Source organism: Emys orbicularis, chromosome 11 (genome assembly GCF_028017835.1).
Source record: "Emys orbicularis isolate rEmyOrb1 chromosome 11, rEmyOrb1.hap1, whole genome shotgun sequence".
Taxonomy (NCBI): domain Eukaryota; kingdom Metazoa; phylum Chordata; order Testudines; family Emydidae; genus Emys; species Emys orbicularis.
Window position 1 is genome coordinate 39,083,924 of NC_088693.1, and position 17,488 is coordinate 39,101,411.

The following is a 17,488-nucleotide window of genomic DNA, read 5'->3' on the forward strand; positions in this document are numbered from 1 at the left end:
AATTCCCTGTACCTGTACGCCATGTCATCACTCGCCCCTCCCTCCCTCCCTCCTTCCCCTGGTCCGTCAGATACTAGTTTCGCGCCTTTTTTCAGACCAGGCGCCATAGCTAGCACTGGGATCATGGAGCCCGCTCAGATCACCGCGGCAATTATGAGCACTATGAACACCACGCGCATTGTCCTGGAGTATATGCAGAGCCAGGACACGCCAAAGCAAAACCAGGACCAGCCGAGGAGGCGATTGCAGCGCGGGGACGAGAGTGATGAGGAAATGGACATGGACCTAGACCTCTCACAAGGCACAGGCCCCAGCAATGTGGAAATCATGGTGTTCCTGGGGCAGGTTCATGCCGTGGAACGCCGATTCTGGGCCCGGGAAACAAGCACAGACTGGTGGGACCGCATCGTGATGCAGGTGTGGGACGATTCCCAGTGGCTGCAAAACTTTCGCATGCGTAAGGGCACTTTCATGGAACTTTGTGAGTTGCTTTCCCCTGCCCTGAAGCGCCAGAATACCAGGATGAGAGCAGCCCTCACAGTTGAGAAGCGAGTGGCGATAGCCCTGTGGAAGCTTGCAACGCCAGACAGCTACCGCTCAGTCGGGAATCAATTTGGAGTGGGCAAATCTACTGTGGGGGCTGCTGTGATCCAAATTGCCAGGGCAATGAAAGACCTGGTGATATCAATGGTAGTGACTCTGGGAAACGTGCAGGCCATAGTGGATGGCTTTGCTGCAATGGGATTCCCAAACTGTGGTGGGGCCATAGACGGAACCCATATCCCTATCTTGTCACCGGAGCACCAAGCCACCGAGTACATAAACCGCAAGGGGTACTTTTCAATGCTGCTGCAAGCCCTGGTGGATCACAAGGGACGTTTCACCAACATCAACATGGGATGGCCGGGAAAGGTACATGATGCTCACGTCTTCAGGCACTCTGCTCTGCTTCGAAAGCTGGAGGAAGGGACTTTCTTCCCGGACCAGAAAATAACCGTTGGGGATGTTGAAATGCCTATCGTGATCCTTGGGGACCCAGCCTACCCCTTAATGCCATGGCTCATGAAGCCGTACACAGGCAGCCTGGACAGGAGTCAGGACCTGTTCAACTACAGGCTGAGCAAGTGCCGAATGGTGGTGGAATGTGCATTTGGACATTTAAAAGCGCGCTGGTGCAGCTTACTGACTCGCTCAGACCTTAGCGAAAAGAATATCCCCATTGTTATTGCTGCTTGCTGTGCGCTCCACAATATCTGTGAGAGTAAGGGGGAGACATTTATGGCGGGGTGGGAGGTTGAGGCAAATTGCCTGGCCGCTGATTACGCGCAGGCAGACACCAGGGCGGTTAGAGGAGCACAGCAGGGTGCGGTGCACATCAGAGAAGCTTTGAAAACGAGTTTTGTGACTGGCCAGGCTACGGTGTGAAACTTCTGTTTGTTTCTCCTTGATGAACCCTCCGCGCCCCCCCCCACCCGGTTCACTCTACTTCCCTGTAAGGCAACCACCCCACCCTCCCCTCTCCCCTTCGAGCACCACTTGCAGAGGCAATAAAGTCATTGTTACTTCACATTCATGCATTCTTTATTAATTCATCACACAACTAGGGGGATAATTGCAAAGGTAGCCCGGGATGGGTGGGGGAGGAGGGAAGGAAAAGGACACACTGCAGTTTAAAACTTTAACTCTTATTGAAGGCCAGCCTTCTGATGCTAGGGCAATCATCTGGGGTGGAGTGACTGGGTGGCCGGAGGCCCCCCCACCATGTTCTTGGGCATCTGGGTGAGGAGGCTATGGAACTTGGGAAGGAGGGCTGTTGGTTACACAGGGGCTGTAGCGGCGGTCTCTGCTCCTGCTGCCTTTCCTGCAGCTCAACCATACGCTGGAGCATATCAGTTTGATGCTCCAGCAGCCGGAGCATCGACTCTTGCCTTCTGTCTGCAAGCTGACGCCATCTATCATCTTCAGCCCGCAACTTGCTCTGTTCATCCCGCGATTCAGCCCGCCACCTCTCCTCTCGTTCATACTGTGCTTTTCTGTAGTCTGACATTGATTGCCTCCACGCATTCTCCTGTGCTCTCTCAGCGTGGGAGGACATCTGGAGCTCCGTGAACATATCATCCCGCGTCCTCCGTTTTCTCCTTCTAATCTTCACTAGCCTCTGTGAAGGAGAAACATTTGCAGCTGGTGGAGGAGAAGGGAGAGGTGGTTAAAAAAGACACATTTTAGAGAACAATGGGTACACTCTTTCATGTTAAATTTTGCTGTTCACATTACACAGCACATGTGCTTTTGTTACAAGGTCGCATTTTTCCTCTTATATTGAGGGCCTGCCGGTTTGGTGTGAGAGATCACTCACGCAGTGCCAGGCCACAGATTTCAGCTTGCAGGCAGCCATGGTAAGACACAGTCTTTTGGCTTTTTTAACCTTCTTAACATGTGGGAATGGTTTCAAACAGTAGCGCTCTCATTTCCCATACCAAGCACCCGTTGGGTTGGCCATTTAAAATGGGTTTGCAATGTAAAAGGAGGGGCTGCGGTTTCAGGGTTAACATGCAGCACAAACCCAACTAACTCCCCTCCCCCCCACACCCAATTCTCTGGGATGATCACTTCACCCCTCCCCCACACCGCGTGGCTAACAGCGGGGAATATTTCTGTTCAGCAGAGCAGGAACGGGCACCTCTGAATATCCCTTTAATAAAATCGCCCCATTTCAACCAGGTGACCGTGAATGATATCACTCTCCTGAGGATAACAAAGAGTGATAAGGAATGGATGTTGTCTGCATGCCAGCAAACACCGGGACCATACGCTGCCATGCTTTGTTATGCAATGATTCCAGACTACATGCTACTGGCCTGGCATGGTAAAGTGTCCTACCATGGCGGACGGGATAAGGCAGCCCTCCCCAGAAACCTTTTGCAAAGGCTTTGGGAGTACATGAAGGAGAGTTTTCTGGAGATGTCCCTGGAGGATTTCCGCTCCATCCCCATACACGTTAACAGACTTTTCCAGTAGCTGTACTGGCCGCGATTGCCAGGGCAAATTAATCATTAAACACGCTTGCTTTTAAACCATGTGTAATATTTACAAAGGTACACTCACCAGAGGTCCCTGTGTGCCCTCAGGGGATGGGAGCACGCCTTGGGTGAGTTCGGGGGTTACTGGTTCCAGGTCCAGGGTGATAAACATATCCTGGCTGTTGGGGAAACCGGTTTCTCCGCTTCCTTGCTGCTGTGAGCTATCTACATTATCTCCATCCTCATCTTCCTCGTACCCCGAACCCGCTTCCCTGTGTGTTTCTCCAGTGAGGGAGTCATAGCACACGGTTGGGGTAGTGGAGGCTGCACCCCCTAGAATGGCATGCAGCTCCGCGTAGAAGCGGCATGTTTGCGGCTCTGCCCCGGACCTTCCGTTTGCTTCTCTGGCTTTGTGGTAGGCTTGCCTTAGCTCCTTAATTTTCACGCGGCACTGCTGTGCGTCCCTGTTATGGCCTCTGTCCTTCATGGCCTTGGAGACCTTTTCTAATATTTTGCCATTTCGTTTACTGCTTCGGAGTTCAGCTAGCACTGATTCATCTCCCCATATGGCGAGCAGATCCCGTACCTCCCGTTCTGTCCATGCTGGAGCTCTTTTGCGATCCTGGGACTCCATCACGGTTACCTGTGCTGATGAGCTCTGCGTGGTCACCTGTGCTCTCCACACTGAGCAAACAGGAAATGAAATTCAAACGTTCGCGGGGCTTTTCCTGTCTACCTGGCCAGTGCATCTGAGTTGAGAATGCTGTCCAGAGCGGTCACAATGAAGCACTGTGGGATAGCTCCCGGAGGCCAATAACGTCGAATTCCGTCCACACTACCCCAATTCCGACCCCCTAAGGCCGATTTTATCGCTAATCCCCTCGTCGGAGGTGGAGTAAAGAAACCAGTTTAAAGGGCCCTTTAAGTCGAAAGAAAGGGCTTCGTCGTGTGAACGTGTCCAGGCTTAATTCGACTTAACGCTGCTAAAGTCGACCTAAACACGTAGTGTAGACCAGGCCTGAGATCCTGAAAACCCTCTTGTTACTACACAGCCCTGTGAAGGAGTACGTAAACTCCTGCAAAGTTGCCATTCACTGAGTGACTTCTATAGTTGACTCTTTTTCTGATTAATCTAGACACTGTGATAGAGTAGATTAGCAACCTTTAGCTTCCCCTTTCAGGACAGAGTAATTTCTGCAAACATTATTTCACAAACCAGGATAACAGAGTAATTTAAAATAGGATTTACTTCGAATTTAGATAAGCATGTCCTATTTCTTTGACATAACCTCTCCCCCCCCCCGCCCCTTATTCACACCTTAAAAAGTATTAAAGAAAAAATAATTAATAGAGGTGGCAGGCATCCCTGCCAGGTAGCTTAAAAAAGAGGAAGAAAAGTTACTTAGAGGAAAAGGTTATCTCTTTAGTTTACTTGGTCTTCAAAGCACCAGTCTGAACTGCAGTTCAGGGGACTAAGTGATATCATCTCTAGTTGGTACCTTATGCTGTATGGCAGACTCCCTTTGAAGCACCTGGCTAGTCAGCTGGCATAGATTTGGCCCCCTCCTTCCAAGGGGACTAGGATGGTAGGGGCAGCCCTTTCTAGTGTTGTGGTGGCCTAGGAAGATCACTTGAATCTTTACAGTTGCAATTCTAGTTCACTCCCTCCCTTGGCACCTCCCCAGAGATCTGAGCAAATCAGGGGATCACCCTGATAACATGGTCCAATCTGAGCTGAGGGTGAGTAAGCTTGACTTTTGGTCAGACTGGAAAGCCCCATCTCTTATTGGCAATTCTGTAATGACATACATCACTAGACTACAACTGATTAATCCAATAATATTAAAAATCATGGGATTAGCAGGAGTTGACTCACAGATGTGGCCTAGCTTCCCTCTTTTGTGCAAGTACAGATGGCTGGTCTTCACATGATCCGTGTCCTTCACTCATCCTTCCACTCATTCATTTAATTCTCACTGGGCTTTTTACTGGTAAAGAATTGGGAAACTAACAATAATTTTGCTTAATTGGATAAAGGCTCACCTCTTAGCAAAAGAGTTGTCAGATTTTATTCATATAAATCCTAATTAAAAACTAAGGAAAAAATATTGTTTCCAGAAGCTAAAGGCATCATTCAGATAGGACAATGCGGGGGAAATGGGCCTATTTACAAAATGTATTTCTCCAGTCATTTCTATGTTGTAATTTGCACTTGTATAGTAAAATGTTCAGTTATTTTTGAGTGGATTTATCTCTTCCTATGCCTCTTTCATTTCAGTCAGGGGCATTTCACCTTCCATTTTGGAAGTAAATTTGATTGGATTGCTAATAGAAGGCTCAAGACTACCAGACTTGGTGATCTAAAGACCTACAAATTCACTGATGCCTGTTCAAGTGTAACCTATGTAAAAATTGTCAAGCAGGAGATTGACCTTCTCCAGAGGAGAGATGCCACTTTTAGGTAGGAGAAAAATATCTAATCAAAGGCACAGTTTTTGTTATTATAATCTTGAAAAATGGATGTTAAGTCTGATTTAAGAAACCCCTGTAGGAAGCCTTCATATGCCCAATGTTACAGTCCTGAAAATAGCTCAGGTCTCCCAGGTCTGGTTATACTCTGAAAGTGACTCTTTACAATGGCAAGAGGTACCCTGTTTGCTGTATCTCAATTATTCCTTATCAAATGCTCTTTGGTTACCACTCCCAAAAGAATATATATTCTAATTTCCAGCCCTCCAAATTCTACCTAAGATTTGAGATTCAACCTGGGTTCTTTACTTTTTTGTATATTACCACCATTACCGAAGGTTCTACGGGCCTCATTTATGCCTTTCAATTGGGTTGCACAGGCATAGCTGAGTGGGAAGTAAACAATTCCATTGACAACACACAGGAAGGAATGGAATCCAGCTTTTAGCTATATTAACACTGCAGGATTAATTGGGGAGGAGGGAGTAAAAAATTATGAATCACAAAAGTAGGCAGCTGTGACTCTCTAACTACTCCCAAGGAGCAGATCTGCTGAGTAAAGTACCATTTTTACAAAGTTACTTTTCAAAATAGGACCACCTTTTGGTCCTTTCATTAAAGAAAACTACATAATTTTTTTCTTCTTCTTGAGATTAGGGTGTTTAGAATACACAACAGCACAAACAAGCGTGAATAAAGAAGGGAATAGCTTGCATAACAGGGAGACCACAGTGTATGTAAAATAATGAGATTTCTGATTAGTCCTTTCTGAATGTCCTTCATCACAGAGGTGCAGAATGTGCTAGCTGGCAGCCTATATTTAGATATTTTTGAAATACCTGATAAGCCCGATTTTAAGTGTGGAACACTTAGCATAGATCTGTGACGGATCAATCATAAACATGAAGCAGACGGTCTCTCATGCAAGGAGGAAAAAATACCATCAACAGTGAAAGCAAACCTTTTATTAAGTACAAGTAGATAACTATACACAACCAAATATTTTGCAATAGAGCTCAGCATAACTAGTTACAGTGGTTACAAGTGTGATGTAATGAAGAAGCATGAGTTTTGAGTAGACTATAATTTTTATTGTGACACTATAGGCCCCAACTGTGTGAAGATCGTACCTGCCCCAAAGAGTGTTCGGTCTAAACATATGAGGACTGAGGCAACAAGTGGAGAAAAAACAAATGAAGCTAGAGGACAGGGTATTGGAGAAACTACCATATTTGGTAATGCACTTCCTGAAACTCTAAACAGGCAGAGCTAGCTTCCAGTATTTGGTATATTGTATCTTAATGACCCTTTCCATTTGATTTTATTCAGATCTATGTTAATTTATATATGCACCTTAATTATTGAATAGCCATATAGAGATATCCATACAGATATTTATTTTTAGTTCCTGTAGCCTCCCAGAATTCTCAAGGTTCATATTAACTGCTCCCTGGTCGCTGAGAACTTATTCAGATGAGTTTAAATAGAACCAATACTAGGTGTTAAACAATATTTGCATAGGAGATTTCTAACCTGCACCATGATAATAAAGGCACCAAGAATGTAGCACTATAGCATACTATATTCTACTATCTTTGGACATATTTAACTCATTCAGTAAAGGTCTGTAAGTTTAAAGAATGGAGAGTCTCTCTCAGGATTCTGGCTTGCAAAGCACACAACAGAAAACAATTGTGTGCATGGTCTGTATAAGGGGCACTCAAACAAGGCAGCAAAAGCACAATTTACACACCTTTTTAAGGTAAAGTAACTACAAATAATTCAAGTTTGTATCACAGAGTGAGGGCCTGATCTTGAGAGGTACTGAGTACCTGCAGCCCCCACTGAAACCACTCTCAGATTGGACCCTGTCTAACCATAGGAAATAATCTTTACAACTGCTTAGGAACCTTTTGTGTTTTAAAAGTCTAAATATTTACCATGTTTCTGAAGGTTTAAACCCAATGAAGGGACTTACGTTGGGAAAATGTTAAGGGCCTAATACTGTTCCCACTTCCTTCCGTGGGTGTCTTGCCCATACTCTCCAATGGGTGTAAAATGAGACTCCAGGCCCCTTAAAGTAAGGATGGATTCTGCACGGTGTAGATCACCCTCGCCTGCCCTTGAAGCCACAGGAGTTGATGGCTCGGCCCCCTTGAACTGCACACTAATTCAGATGACACTACACAGAGTGAAATAAACGCTGGAAATGTAGCTATATATTATTGCGTTCACTATAGGCCCATCTCCATTAAGGTTACTTTTGTTCAAAAGCTGAAATTGAGAAATAGCGCCATCTGCAGGAATTTTTCTTAAAACATTTTTTTCCCTTGTAACAAAGGCTGTCTTCACTACTATTGTTTGTCCGGGGTTTTTCCCCTCTGCCCTACTGAGTCAAAATAAATAGACTGCTGCACCCTTGTAACCCCTTTTTTTAAAATCACTTTGATGCAACTCGGATTTATTTTACATTTGTTTTACATTATAAAATAACGTTCCTGACTAATCTACACTGGGGCCCACACATTTGTGTTTGCCAGCTAGATAAACCGCTGTTCCCTAATTTGGTTTTGACAAAGCCTCTGCCCGGTTAAAAAGTTCGGATTCCTGGCTGTGGCACAGAATCTGGTAGCACATAAATACTCCCCTTGTTGATGAAGGGGGTTGCCGTCGATACTTGTAATACGGGCAGGGTGTTATGTTTTGCATGAAACTGCAGGATTAAAAGAAGCTAAGCAAATGCGGTGTGTTATTGAACCACCCTTTAGGAGAAGGATGTAAAATGATCTTTAAGGCATAAGAGCACCTTACATTCAGATCGAAGTTCCATATCTATCCGCCTTGACAAAGAACTGATTTCAAACACAAAACCTTTTATCTGCCAAGAAACAGGCTCTGAGCTCTGTTTCCACTGGAGCTCTGCCCAGGTAAATGTGCCCAGGTTTGGGGGATTCGGGTTAGAAAGGGGGCTAAGGGAGAGAAAGAACCATGTTTTTGCTGGTTTTGCATTGACTTCAAGGCTCTGCGTGCTTTTCTAAGCCACCTCTGTGAGAGAGAGCTCAACGTGTGCCACTGGTCCCCTTCCCTCTCCCGTCACTCAGCTGTCCCCTTTCCTCCCGCTCTAGCAGCAGCCTGAAATAATTATGGTCTTGATGGATCCTTGCCTTCCGGCTTCGCTCCCAATAGTTAGTTGAATTATTTGAGTGGATCTTAAAGCTGAAGCAAAAAACCTTGCAGGCAGTTTGCATGTACGTACAAAACCCTCTAAGGGAGAGGCGTGAGGTATAATCGTCGCCTGCCCTTCAAAGTGCTAATTCACAGAAAGCACCGGAAGCGAACTCCCTTTGCATTACAGGATTGCTGTCCGAGGTGCTGAAACCAGCGCTGGTGTTTTGACAGCTAAATGAGCGTGAATGCAATTTTCTTACTATATAGCCTATGCAGGAATGTTCTGCTGTCTACTGGGTTGCCATTTTTCTCGCATTACCTTTTCGGCTGGAAACATGGTGCCTGATAAAGGTGGACTAAAAATGCAAAGTTTGGTCCGTTTGCCTTGCAATTCTAAACAGCACTTTTCAGAACCCAGCCTGACAGACGTTCGTGCTATTTAATGATTTATTGTTTCAAACGCTGAAACAACTCTATCTTCAGCTTGCCACTGAAAGCACTTTGGGTTCTAGTAGTCTGACTTCTTCCCACTAACGAGTTTGCATTTTTCTTGAGAGTAGATGTATGGATATTCTATTTTACTCGAAGACACAGCTTGAAAAGTTTCACGATCTAGAAGAGCAAATGCACCCATTTCTATATTTTGTATTAATTTCCTATAAGCAAATATATTTATTTACAGTTATATAGACAATTAACTATAATTACATTATTCTGTCTCATTCTCTGTAATGAGCAAACGTTCTGTCTCATTAGTTGAAACATCATTTGAATAGTTTTCCCGAGAATAGCTGGAGCTATTAGATCATTTCAAAGATGTTTTTGGTTCCGAATATTTCAGTTGTGTGTTCATTTCCTAGGCAGCGCGTCTTCACGGCGGAGCGATCCTTCTGGGCATTTAGTGCTGTCATTCGGTAGTTTTGCTCTCCAAATCGGAGATTTTAAGGTGTTTTTTCCCCTTCTTCCAACCACCAAGTCCTTCAGAAAGGACACGTCTGAACCTTTTACGCTGCTAACATTTCTGACTGACGAACGCTCATTTGACCTCCATAAGAAGTTTCTTTTTCAGTCATTGCACATTCCTGCAAATCATGTACCTGTCTTCTTTAGAGTCATTCGTATCTATTCATATGTCTAGTTACTTCAACAATTTGTAACCTAACGCTACAATCGTCATTGGAAATTGCTAGCAAAACATCTCCTTTAAAATATAATGCTCTTCTGAGTTTTAGAGGCTAAAAACAAAAGGCTTTCTGAATGTATCTATTTTTAGCAAAAGGATGTCGGTGGTAAGTCCTGGATCTAATGAAAACATTTAAACTAAGTCATAAAAAAACAGGTGTTCCTTGTAGCCATGGTAAAGACCAAAAGATTCGTCCGTCTGGATCTTTGACGCCCTCTGGTGGAGACTCACAAAAATAATTACTCCTAGCTTGAGGGGGTTCGTAAAGAGAAAAAAAAAATGAATGGGGTATAAAATTCTGATCATAGTGAAGAGAGCGCCACTTAACAAAGACACTGCCTGAAATTATTCCTGAGATAGCATGTGTTATAGGGTAGTACAGTGTGATATGAGTTAGAACAAAAGAGACTGAAAGGAAGCTAAAGTTGAGATCAAATAGCTTTCTTTTAAATAGATGATTTTTTTTTAAATCGGCTGTTTGTTGGCAGTCACGACTGCTTCGTGTTTATATCATGAACGTTTTTGGTGTGTTTGAAATAATCCTCTCCGGCTCGGAAAGAACTCAATCGGTATTTTTAAAAGATGTACATCCCCGAGCGGAAGTGTCTTTCCTACTAGCCTCTCTGCCCCTCTCTGAAAACGGAGCGTGCTGAGTACGTACTGTATTACTCATAGGTTCAGCCTTTCTGGGTGCATCTTCGTGATCTGGATTCACAAGCGAGCTATAAAGCCCCAAGGCGACCAAAACACCTGCAAATAAGTCACGTTAGCCTGGGAAGGCAACACTTGGCCGCGTGATTTCCAACCCAGCAAACTGACTTTGTCGACCCCCCTGCCTGCCTGCTTGCCTTCCATATTGGAGAAGAGGAGGTGGTGGCAGCGGTGTGACTCATGCCTGCGTCGGAGCAGACCAACCGGCGATTCAGGCTTTAAAAAAGCAAATCCAAGTACTCGTGGCAAAAGGTCATCTCGAATTAAATTCCGAGGCGCGATTGGTATTCCGACGTCGTTTCTCGCGGAGTTTATAAGCGGCGACTCCCTCCCAAGGTTAGAATTCCCCTGGCTTTTTGGACACTTGGAGTAAGTGTGGGTTCGCTCGCTCTCCTCCGCGGTAAGTCTCCTTTAAACTCTCCTCACTAGATTATATTCACGCCTTCAGGAGGCTCTTTCGGAATGGGGCGCTTTTCACAAAACCATTTTTGTGTGTCTGCCCTGCCCAGGGAGAAATAATGGGTATTTTGAGACAGCCGGTGCGGTAGACTGTTGGGCTAACCTGTTACTTCACTTCCAGGCATTGTCCAAGTGAGTCCCTCTGCTTTAGGATTTCTATTTATAGCTTGGTTGGTTGTGGGTTTTTTTTTTTTTTTAAATAATGTACCCGTTTACCATTGAAATCACTGGCCCGTTGTATTTACACGCTGGTTTTAATCCGCGCACTGAAAATGAATAACGAGTATTATTGGCTTGGGGGGAGGGAGGGCTTCTTAATTTACTGTACCATGATTATCTTTCTTGAATTTTCTGGATAAAATAAATCAGATCCAGCCATGGGTGGGGACCATCAGATATGCGAGCTATTGATCCTGAGGTTCTCGATCAGCGAACCAAAACTGGTTATTGGAATGCAATGTCCGCCTGTAAAGAACTTAACAGCTGGCTGGGAACAAGGGTTAGTCCATAAAAGGTGGATCTTACTATGATCACCTTATTCAGCTACCTACCCCTGTATAGCATATATAAAATTAAGCCAAAGCTTAAATGTGAATGTCATGGTTCAGTCGTGCGTACGTTTGAACGTGCATCTATGCACACACATGAATACATGCATATAACACACATACCCGTACAAAGGCAAAAAATGTGCCTTTGTTACCGGAGGCAGATCTGAAGATGTATATATCAATCCTTCCTGAATATTTTTGTATTTAGTCTGATGAATATTTCAGGGATTAGATGATAAAACACAGAATCGCAGCAAGAATTCTGTTGAGATTGTAGGTCATTTTGACTGGTAATTTAAAAGCCTGTTTTATAAGTTGGTTTCAATTTGACATGAGCCATAATTGCCCTCTTCAGTGGCCATTGATATAATTGCGATAGACTTCATGGTCTGCTAAATCCATCATTCCGCACAGGATATAGCGCTTCAACGTCCAGCAAAGAAACGATTTAGCTCTTCAGCCTATCGAAGCAATTTCTAATTGCCATGTTTCCATGTTAGCTGTCTTAAAACTAAATAAGTGTCCGCGGCGCGCCCTCCCTGATCTTTCCTTTTCATCGCTTTGTTTGTGAATATTTTTGCCTGGCTAAGAAACGTCGTGATAAGGACTCTTCTACTCGACATGCAACCCTTTGTGCAGGCTTTCCCAGACACTGTCACTTCGCGAGGAGTTTAATTGCTTATTATTGGCTGCAGAATCCCACCCTGACTAGTTAATCTAAACAGGACTCGCGTTTCATCCTTCCAGGAGACCAGATCTCTAAAGCCGCCTTTTCTTTCCTTCCAGTAAATTCTTTACTGTCCATCCACCAGAGAAATATTGGAGGAAAATACGGGACCAAAGGACTTTGACTTTCTGAAGTGATGGCATCCTCTGCTCCATCCTCCTCCAACGACAATCAGGACTCCAACCCCACTAATTTACGACCCACAAGTAGGTTTTAGTCTTTCTCCTCGTTTTAAACCTTTTGAATGCTTTATCATTTTAGCATGGCACTTCCGTGAGACCAAATTCGCCACAAAACGACAAAGCTGAAAATCCTTGTTCCATGCCTTTAAACTAGGTGTGGAAAATGCATTATAGAAATATTCCATCTTTCTGATGTTTTAAAATCAGAGGCTGGTCCTTAGATTTTTCACTAATTTTCTAAGGATGCCGAAAAGCCTCAGCTTCAGAAGTGTTTGGTTTTACAGACAGATTTTGGGAGATTTAGAAAATAAACTAGAAAATCTAGATTTTTTTTAAGAGGTGGAGGGGACTGAATTGGTTAGAGGATGAAACTAGCCCCCAGTGTGTGAAGTGTGTTCCAGCCTTGCATTTTATATTGCTAATGCTATAGCTTCCTTTTTGCTTACATTGAAGCCTATAATCAACTGAAATTTGGATGCTAATTGTAGCTTTTCAGCGCTCTGTATCCCTAATTGCTCCGAATTTGCCTTGAGTTATTGAGGTGTGAGTGGGAAGCAGATCTGGTGCAGGTGGATGGAGAATCGTTTTATAGCTTTGCCTAGACAATTCAGACAATCAACTACCGAAAGAAAGGGGGGGAAGCTCGATGACATAATCACCGGAGACAAAGAGGGGGGAATAGTAAGGAAAAAAGGTTGGCAGGCACAGTAACGCGGGGAATAGCTTTTACCCTGAAAGGGCTGCCTGGGCTATGAGGCATGAACATCAGAGTCATTACTGTGATTATTCTGCAACTGGAAAGAATGGGTGGGGGGCACACAAAATGCAAAAACCCGCTGAAAAACAGTTCGTTTGTGTGAGGCTTGAGTTTGAGGGGCGGGTTGTCTTTTGCTGAGATGTCAGGACTAAAAGCGGATTCATCAGAAATTTAGTTTAATGAAGAAATAACCTATTAATGCCAGCAACACAAAATCCCATTTTCTCTCTGTATCTACGTTGGATTAGCAAACAATTGTTAGGGGACAATCTGATAGGGTTTGAACTTAAAAAAAGTCACCCGGGGGGCACTTAACGAAATTCTCCATTTAACCAAATCCATAAACTAGAAATAGCCCAGGAGTGCAGAGCTCCCTCATCCACTTGAGCTATTCCTCCCCCCACTGCTGTTTTCTCAGCCGCCTGGGCACTGATTGGGGAGGGCTGCCATGTTCCCGGAGTAGGTGCTTTTCTGCCCCTGGCTCCCTTTGGCCATGATCTTGCTGTCAAGCTCCATCTTATTCTAGCCCTTAGTTGCCTTCGGCTGCTTGAAGTGTCAGAGGGTTTTTTTTCCAGGCTGTCACTCTCTCCTCTCCTGCCCTCCTGGGTCCGCCTCTGACCCCTCCAGCCCCCGCACCTCTTCCCTCCTGGCCAAGCCAGTCTCCACCCCTTCAACTGAAGTCACCTCGCCCGCCACCTCCGGCCTTGCGGTCCTAAGCCTCAGCTCTGGTCCTGCCCAGTCTGTTCCCCGCCCCTGCCTCTACCCAGCCCCTCCTTTCCCGCTCGCTCCTGCCCTGCAGCCCCGGCTAGTCTCTGCCTCTCTCCCATGACCTCTCCCCGTACTCCCCAAGCCCCCTTCCGAGGCTCCCCCTCCTGCCCCTTACCCCTTTCCTGGTGTGACCTCCCCTCCCCTATCTATTCTCTAGCCAGCCCTGGGCCTCGCTCCTCCCCTCCAGCCGGTAGCGCCCTGCCGCCCCCTACCGGCAGGAAGCCGCGGGGCGCACCGGCGGCGGGAGACCAGGGGCTGCAAAGCCGGTCCCGCCTGTGGCCGGGCGCTGAGAGGCAGCTGGCGGAGCTGGGGCGGGCTCACTCTCGGCACCTCTCTCCAGGGCGCCGGGCTGGGTGAGGGTCAGCTCGCCGAGCCCACGGAAGGGCGCCGGGCAGAGCTGGCTGGTGAGTAGGGCTGGCTCCAGCATTTCTGCCACCCCAAGCAAAAAAAAAAAAAAAGCCGCGATCGCAATTGCAACCGGCCGCGGCAATTGGAAAAAAAAAAAAAAAAAGCCACGATCGGCGGCGGCAGTTCGGTGGCAGGTCCTTCGCTCCTAGAGGGAGTGAGGGACCTGCCGCCCCGAATTGCTGCTCCTGCGGCCCCTCTCCCTTGGCCGCCCCAAGCACCTGCTTGTTAATCTGGTGCCTGGAGCCGGCCCTGCTGGTGAGGGGGTGGCCCCACCTGCCCCAGGCCCAGCCAGCCGCCCCCAGGAGCGGGCCAGCTCTGCTGCTCAGACCAAGAGGCCAGCACCCTTCCCGCCCTGCGGGCTTGGCGCGCTCCGTGCCCACTGACAGCGCCTCGGGGCGGCTCCTGTGGCCTTTGCAAACGCCCGCCTGTGGGGGACCGGCAGGCGGGACCTGCCCCTCTAGCTCAAGCCCCCGCAGGGCTCCCATGACTCAGGGGAGACCTCGGTCTTCGTTCGTTAGCGGCCCCGGGCCCTACCTCCGGAGCTGGCCTGGCTCCATCACCAGAGGCCCGGCGGCTTGTGAGTGGCGAGATACAGCGGGCCCAATCCCCCGGGGCTCTCCCAGCTTCGCGGGGAGTAGCGAGGGATGCAAGGGGTCCAGGGGCCCAGCTCCTTGTCCGGCCCCAGGGCCTTCCTGGGGCGCGTGCACCAGGGCAGGCGGCGAGGTGGGGTCGGTCACTGCACAGGACTCGCCCTGACTACGGGGCACGTGTTATACCTCGACTGCTTATTCTGGTTACTGACAGGCGCCAAGTGACCTGGAGACCAGGGCCGTAGCAACAAAGAACGTGGCCCCCTCCGAACGGTGGCCCCCTCCGAACATATGTCAGGGCGGGGCCCCTTACAATGCAGAAACTGGAATGCGGTATTTCTTTTGCCACTTTTAGGGGCCCCCTTCCTTGCGGGGCCCCCTCCGGTCGGGGGGTATGGAGGGCGCTCGCTACGCCTCTGCCGGAGACCAGCGATCACAGCCCATGGGGCCCATTGCTGCCCACGGCCTACCACGGGTTAGCCACCCCAGCCGAAGCTCTGCGAGAGGAGGCTTTGTTAGGGATAAGACTGGGCCCGTTCTTTCTCCCCTCCGTTAATCTCTACCCCCCCCTCCCCCACTCATTGCCTGGTGTTGTTTTGTCTCCATACCCCTCCCGGCGTTGTTTTCGGAGGGGCTAGCTTGCCTGGTCTCTTCACCCCAAGCCCCCTGCCTCACGTTAGCTCAGGTGACCACAGGATCATGCCCTGCGAGGAAACAGATCAAGGCAACCGGAAAGGAACTGCTTATGGTACCGTGGAAATATACCAGCTACTTATGCGTTGTAGCTGCCTGGCACTGTAGGGGGACAGTAACCTCCTGGTAGCTGAATGTCGGGCATTCAAATCACACACACGCTGACAAACGCCAGGCAAAGAGAAATGTGATTATGTCAACGATTGCTTCTTCTGTCCTCCCTCTCCCCCACACCCACACGCCCATCCCCAGTTCAGCGGTGAACCCTGCTGGCAGTGCGCTGTCTGAAAGCACAGCCCGGGGGCGGGGTTAAATGAAGGGGCGGCTGGAAAGTGGGGAGCAGAAGCGGGGAGAAGACGTGAGACGCACTAATGTGCTTCCCACTGTCAGTCCGGCGGAAGCTTATTCATGCAAGTCCGATCATGTTGTCAAATATTATTTTTCACCCAATTAATTCCTGAACTCTTCCAGGACCCCATTTCATGCCAGTTTATTTTAAGCTGCCATTTTGTTGGAGGCATGCCAATAAATTATTAGATGTTCAGGTCCCAGATGCCTTTTCTTGATGGACTGATGTGACGTCTCGATGGTACTGCTGATTTGAAGACAGTCATCTCTGCCCCGAGGGACTCCAGACGCCGGTCCAACACAGACCAGGCGCTTGGAGCCCTTTTAAAATGGTGATCTCTGAAATGCTCTGTACACCTCATAGGGCAGTGAGGATGGGGGTGCAAAGGCAGGAGATAGGCAACAGGGGGAGAGGAGGATTGTATATTGTATTGATTTGGGGGTATTTTATTACAGTATAACAGCAGATGCCCCCCAAATGGAAGTGGCTGGATCTCAGACCCTAGTGCCTGGCTTCTGTATTATGTGAATCTGTCTTTTGTTTTAGCTTACGACACCTGGTGTGATGTGGCTCATGGATGTACCAGAAAAATTGGTCTCAAAATATGTGGTAAGTGCAAAGACGCTGTCCATAGTTCGCAATGTGCATTTGTGACCCTTCTCCTGTCTTTGACCCCATCCATGCCTGGGAGTTTCTTGTTGGCAAACAGAACGCTCTCTCCTGGTCTGAAGCAAGGCTGAGAGAGGGAAGCTTTAGTAAGCCATCTTCTTTGTATTAAGATAATTCAGCAAAGGGAACAAAATGAGAAGAGATGTGCCTCCTTCCACTGAGAGCCTGAACGACGCAGCCCCAAGCAATCCCCCAAACTCATTTAGCAATCCGATTTGCTTTTAGTATAATTCGTGGGAGGCTGCGTGAGCGCCGCTCTTTGCGGACTCTTCCGCCCTCTGCTGTCAGAAGTGAGCAAGGGCAGCGCAGGGCTTGGAGGCGCAGCACTGCCCTAACTTGGTCTCTAGAGACACAATGAAATCCCGGGTTATTTTACACGACCCCCTTGTGCTCGAACCTGCTCCAGTTGAAGTCAATCGGAGCGCTTCCATCGACGTCCCCGGGAGCAGGTCCGTGGCCGCTTCACGCAGCTTTTCATCCCTTTTCTGAGCCATATTTAAAAGCATTTTTTTCAGCACCGAGGTTGGGAGAAAGTGGCCGAGTCTGTGTGGGGCGGTGGCGGGGAAGATGTATGGGGCGTGGTGGTGGTGGTTACCCGTTCCAGCACTATTTGATCTGCTAAAAACGAAGCGTTGTCTCTATGCTGCTTCTTTATGAGAAGAGCTGTGAGGAGCATGGTAGCTCACCGTGGTCTCCTGTCTGATGACACAGCTCCACTGAGCTGGGGAGAGGGCTAAGGGGAGGGGAAAGGGGCAGGGCCTGTCGCAGAACTTGTGGAAGCTTA

General features: G+C 47.6%; 1 protein-coding gene across 1 annotated transcript in view; it reads left to right on the top strand.

Annotated features, from left to right (window-relative positions):
• Positions 1-12,421: 12,421 nt before the first annotated feature.
• GAD1 (glutamate decarboxylase 1) overlaps positions 12,422-17,488 on the top strand; it is a 36,541-nt gene continuing 31,474 nt past the window's right edge. Inside the window, exons 1-2 of the mRNA XM_065412863.1 lie at positions 12,422-12,494; positions 16,582-16,644. Coding sequence (XP_065268935.1) covers positions 12,425-12,494; positions 16,582-16,644 — 133 coding nt within the window. The 5' untranslated portion in view covers positions 12,422-12,424. The remainder of the gene's footprint in view (positions 12,495-16,581; positions 16,645-17,488) is intronic.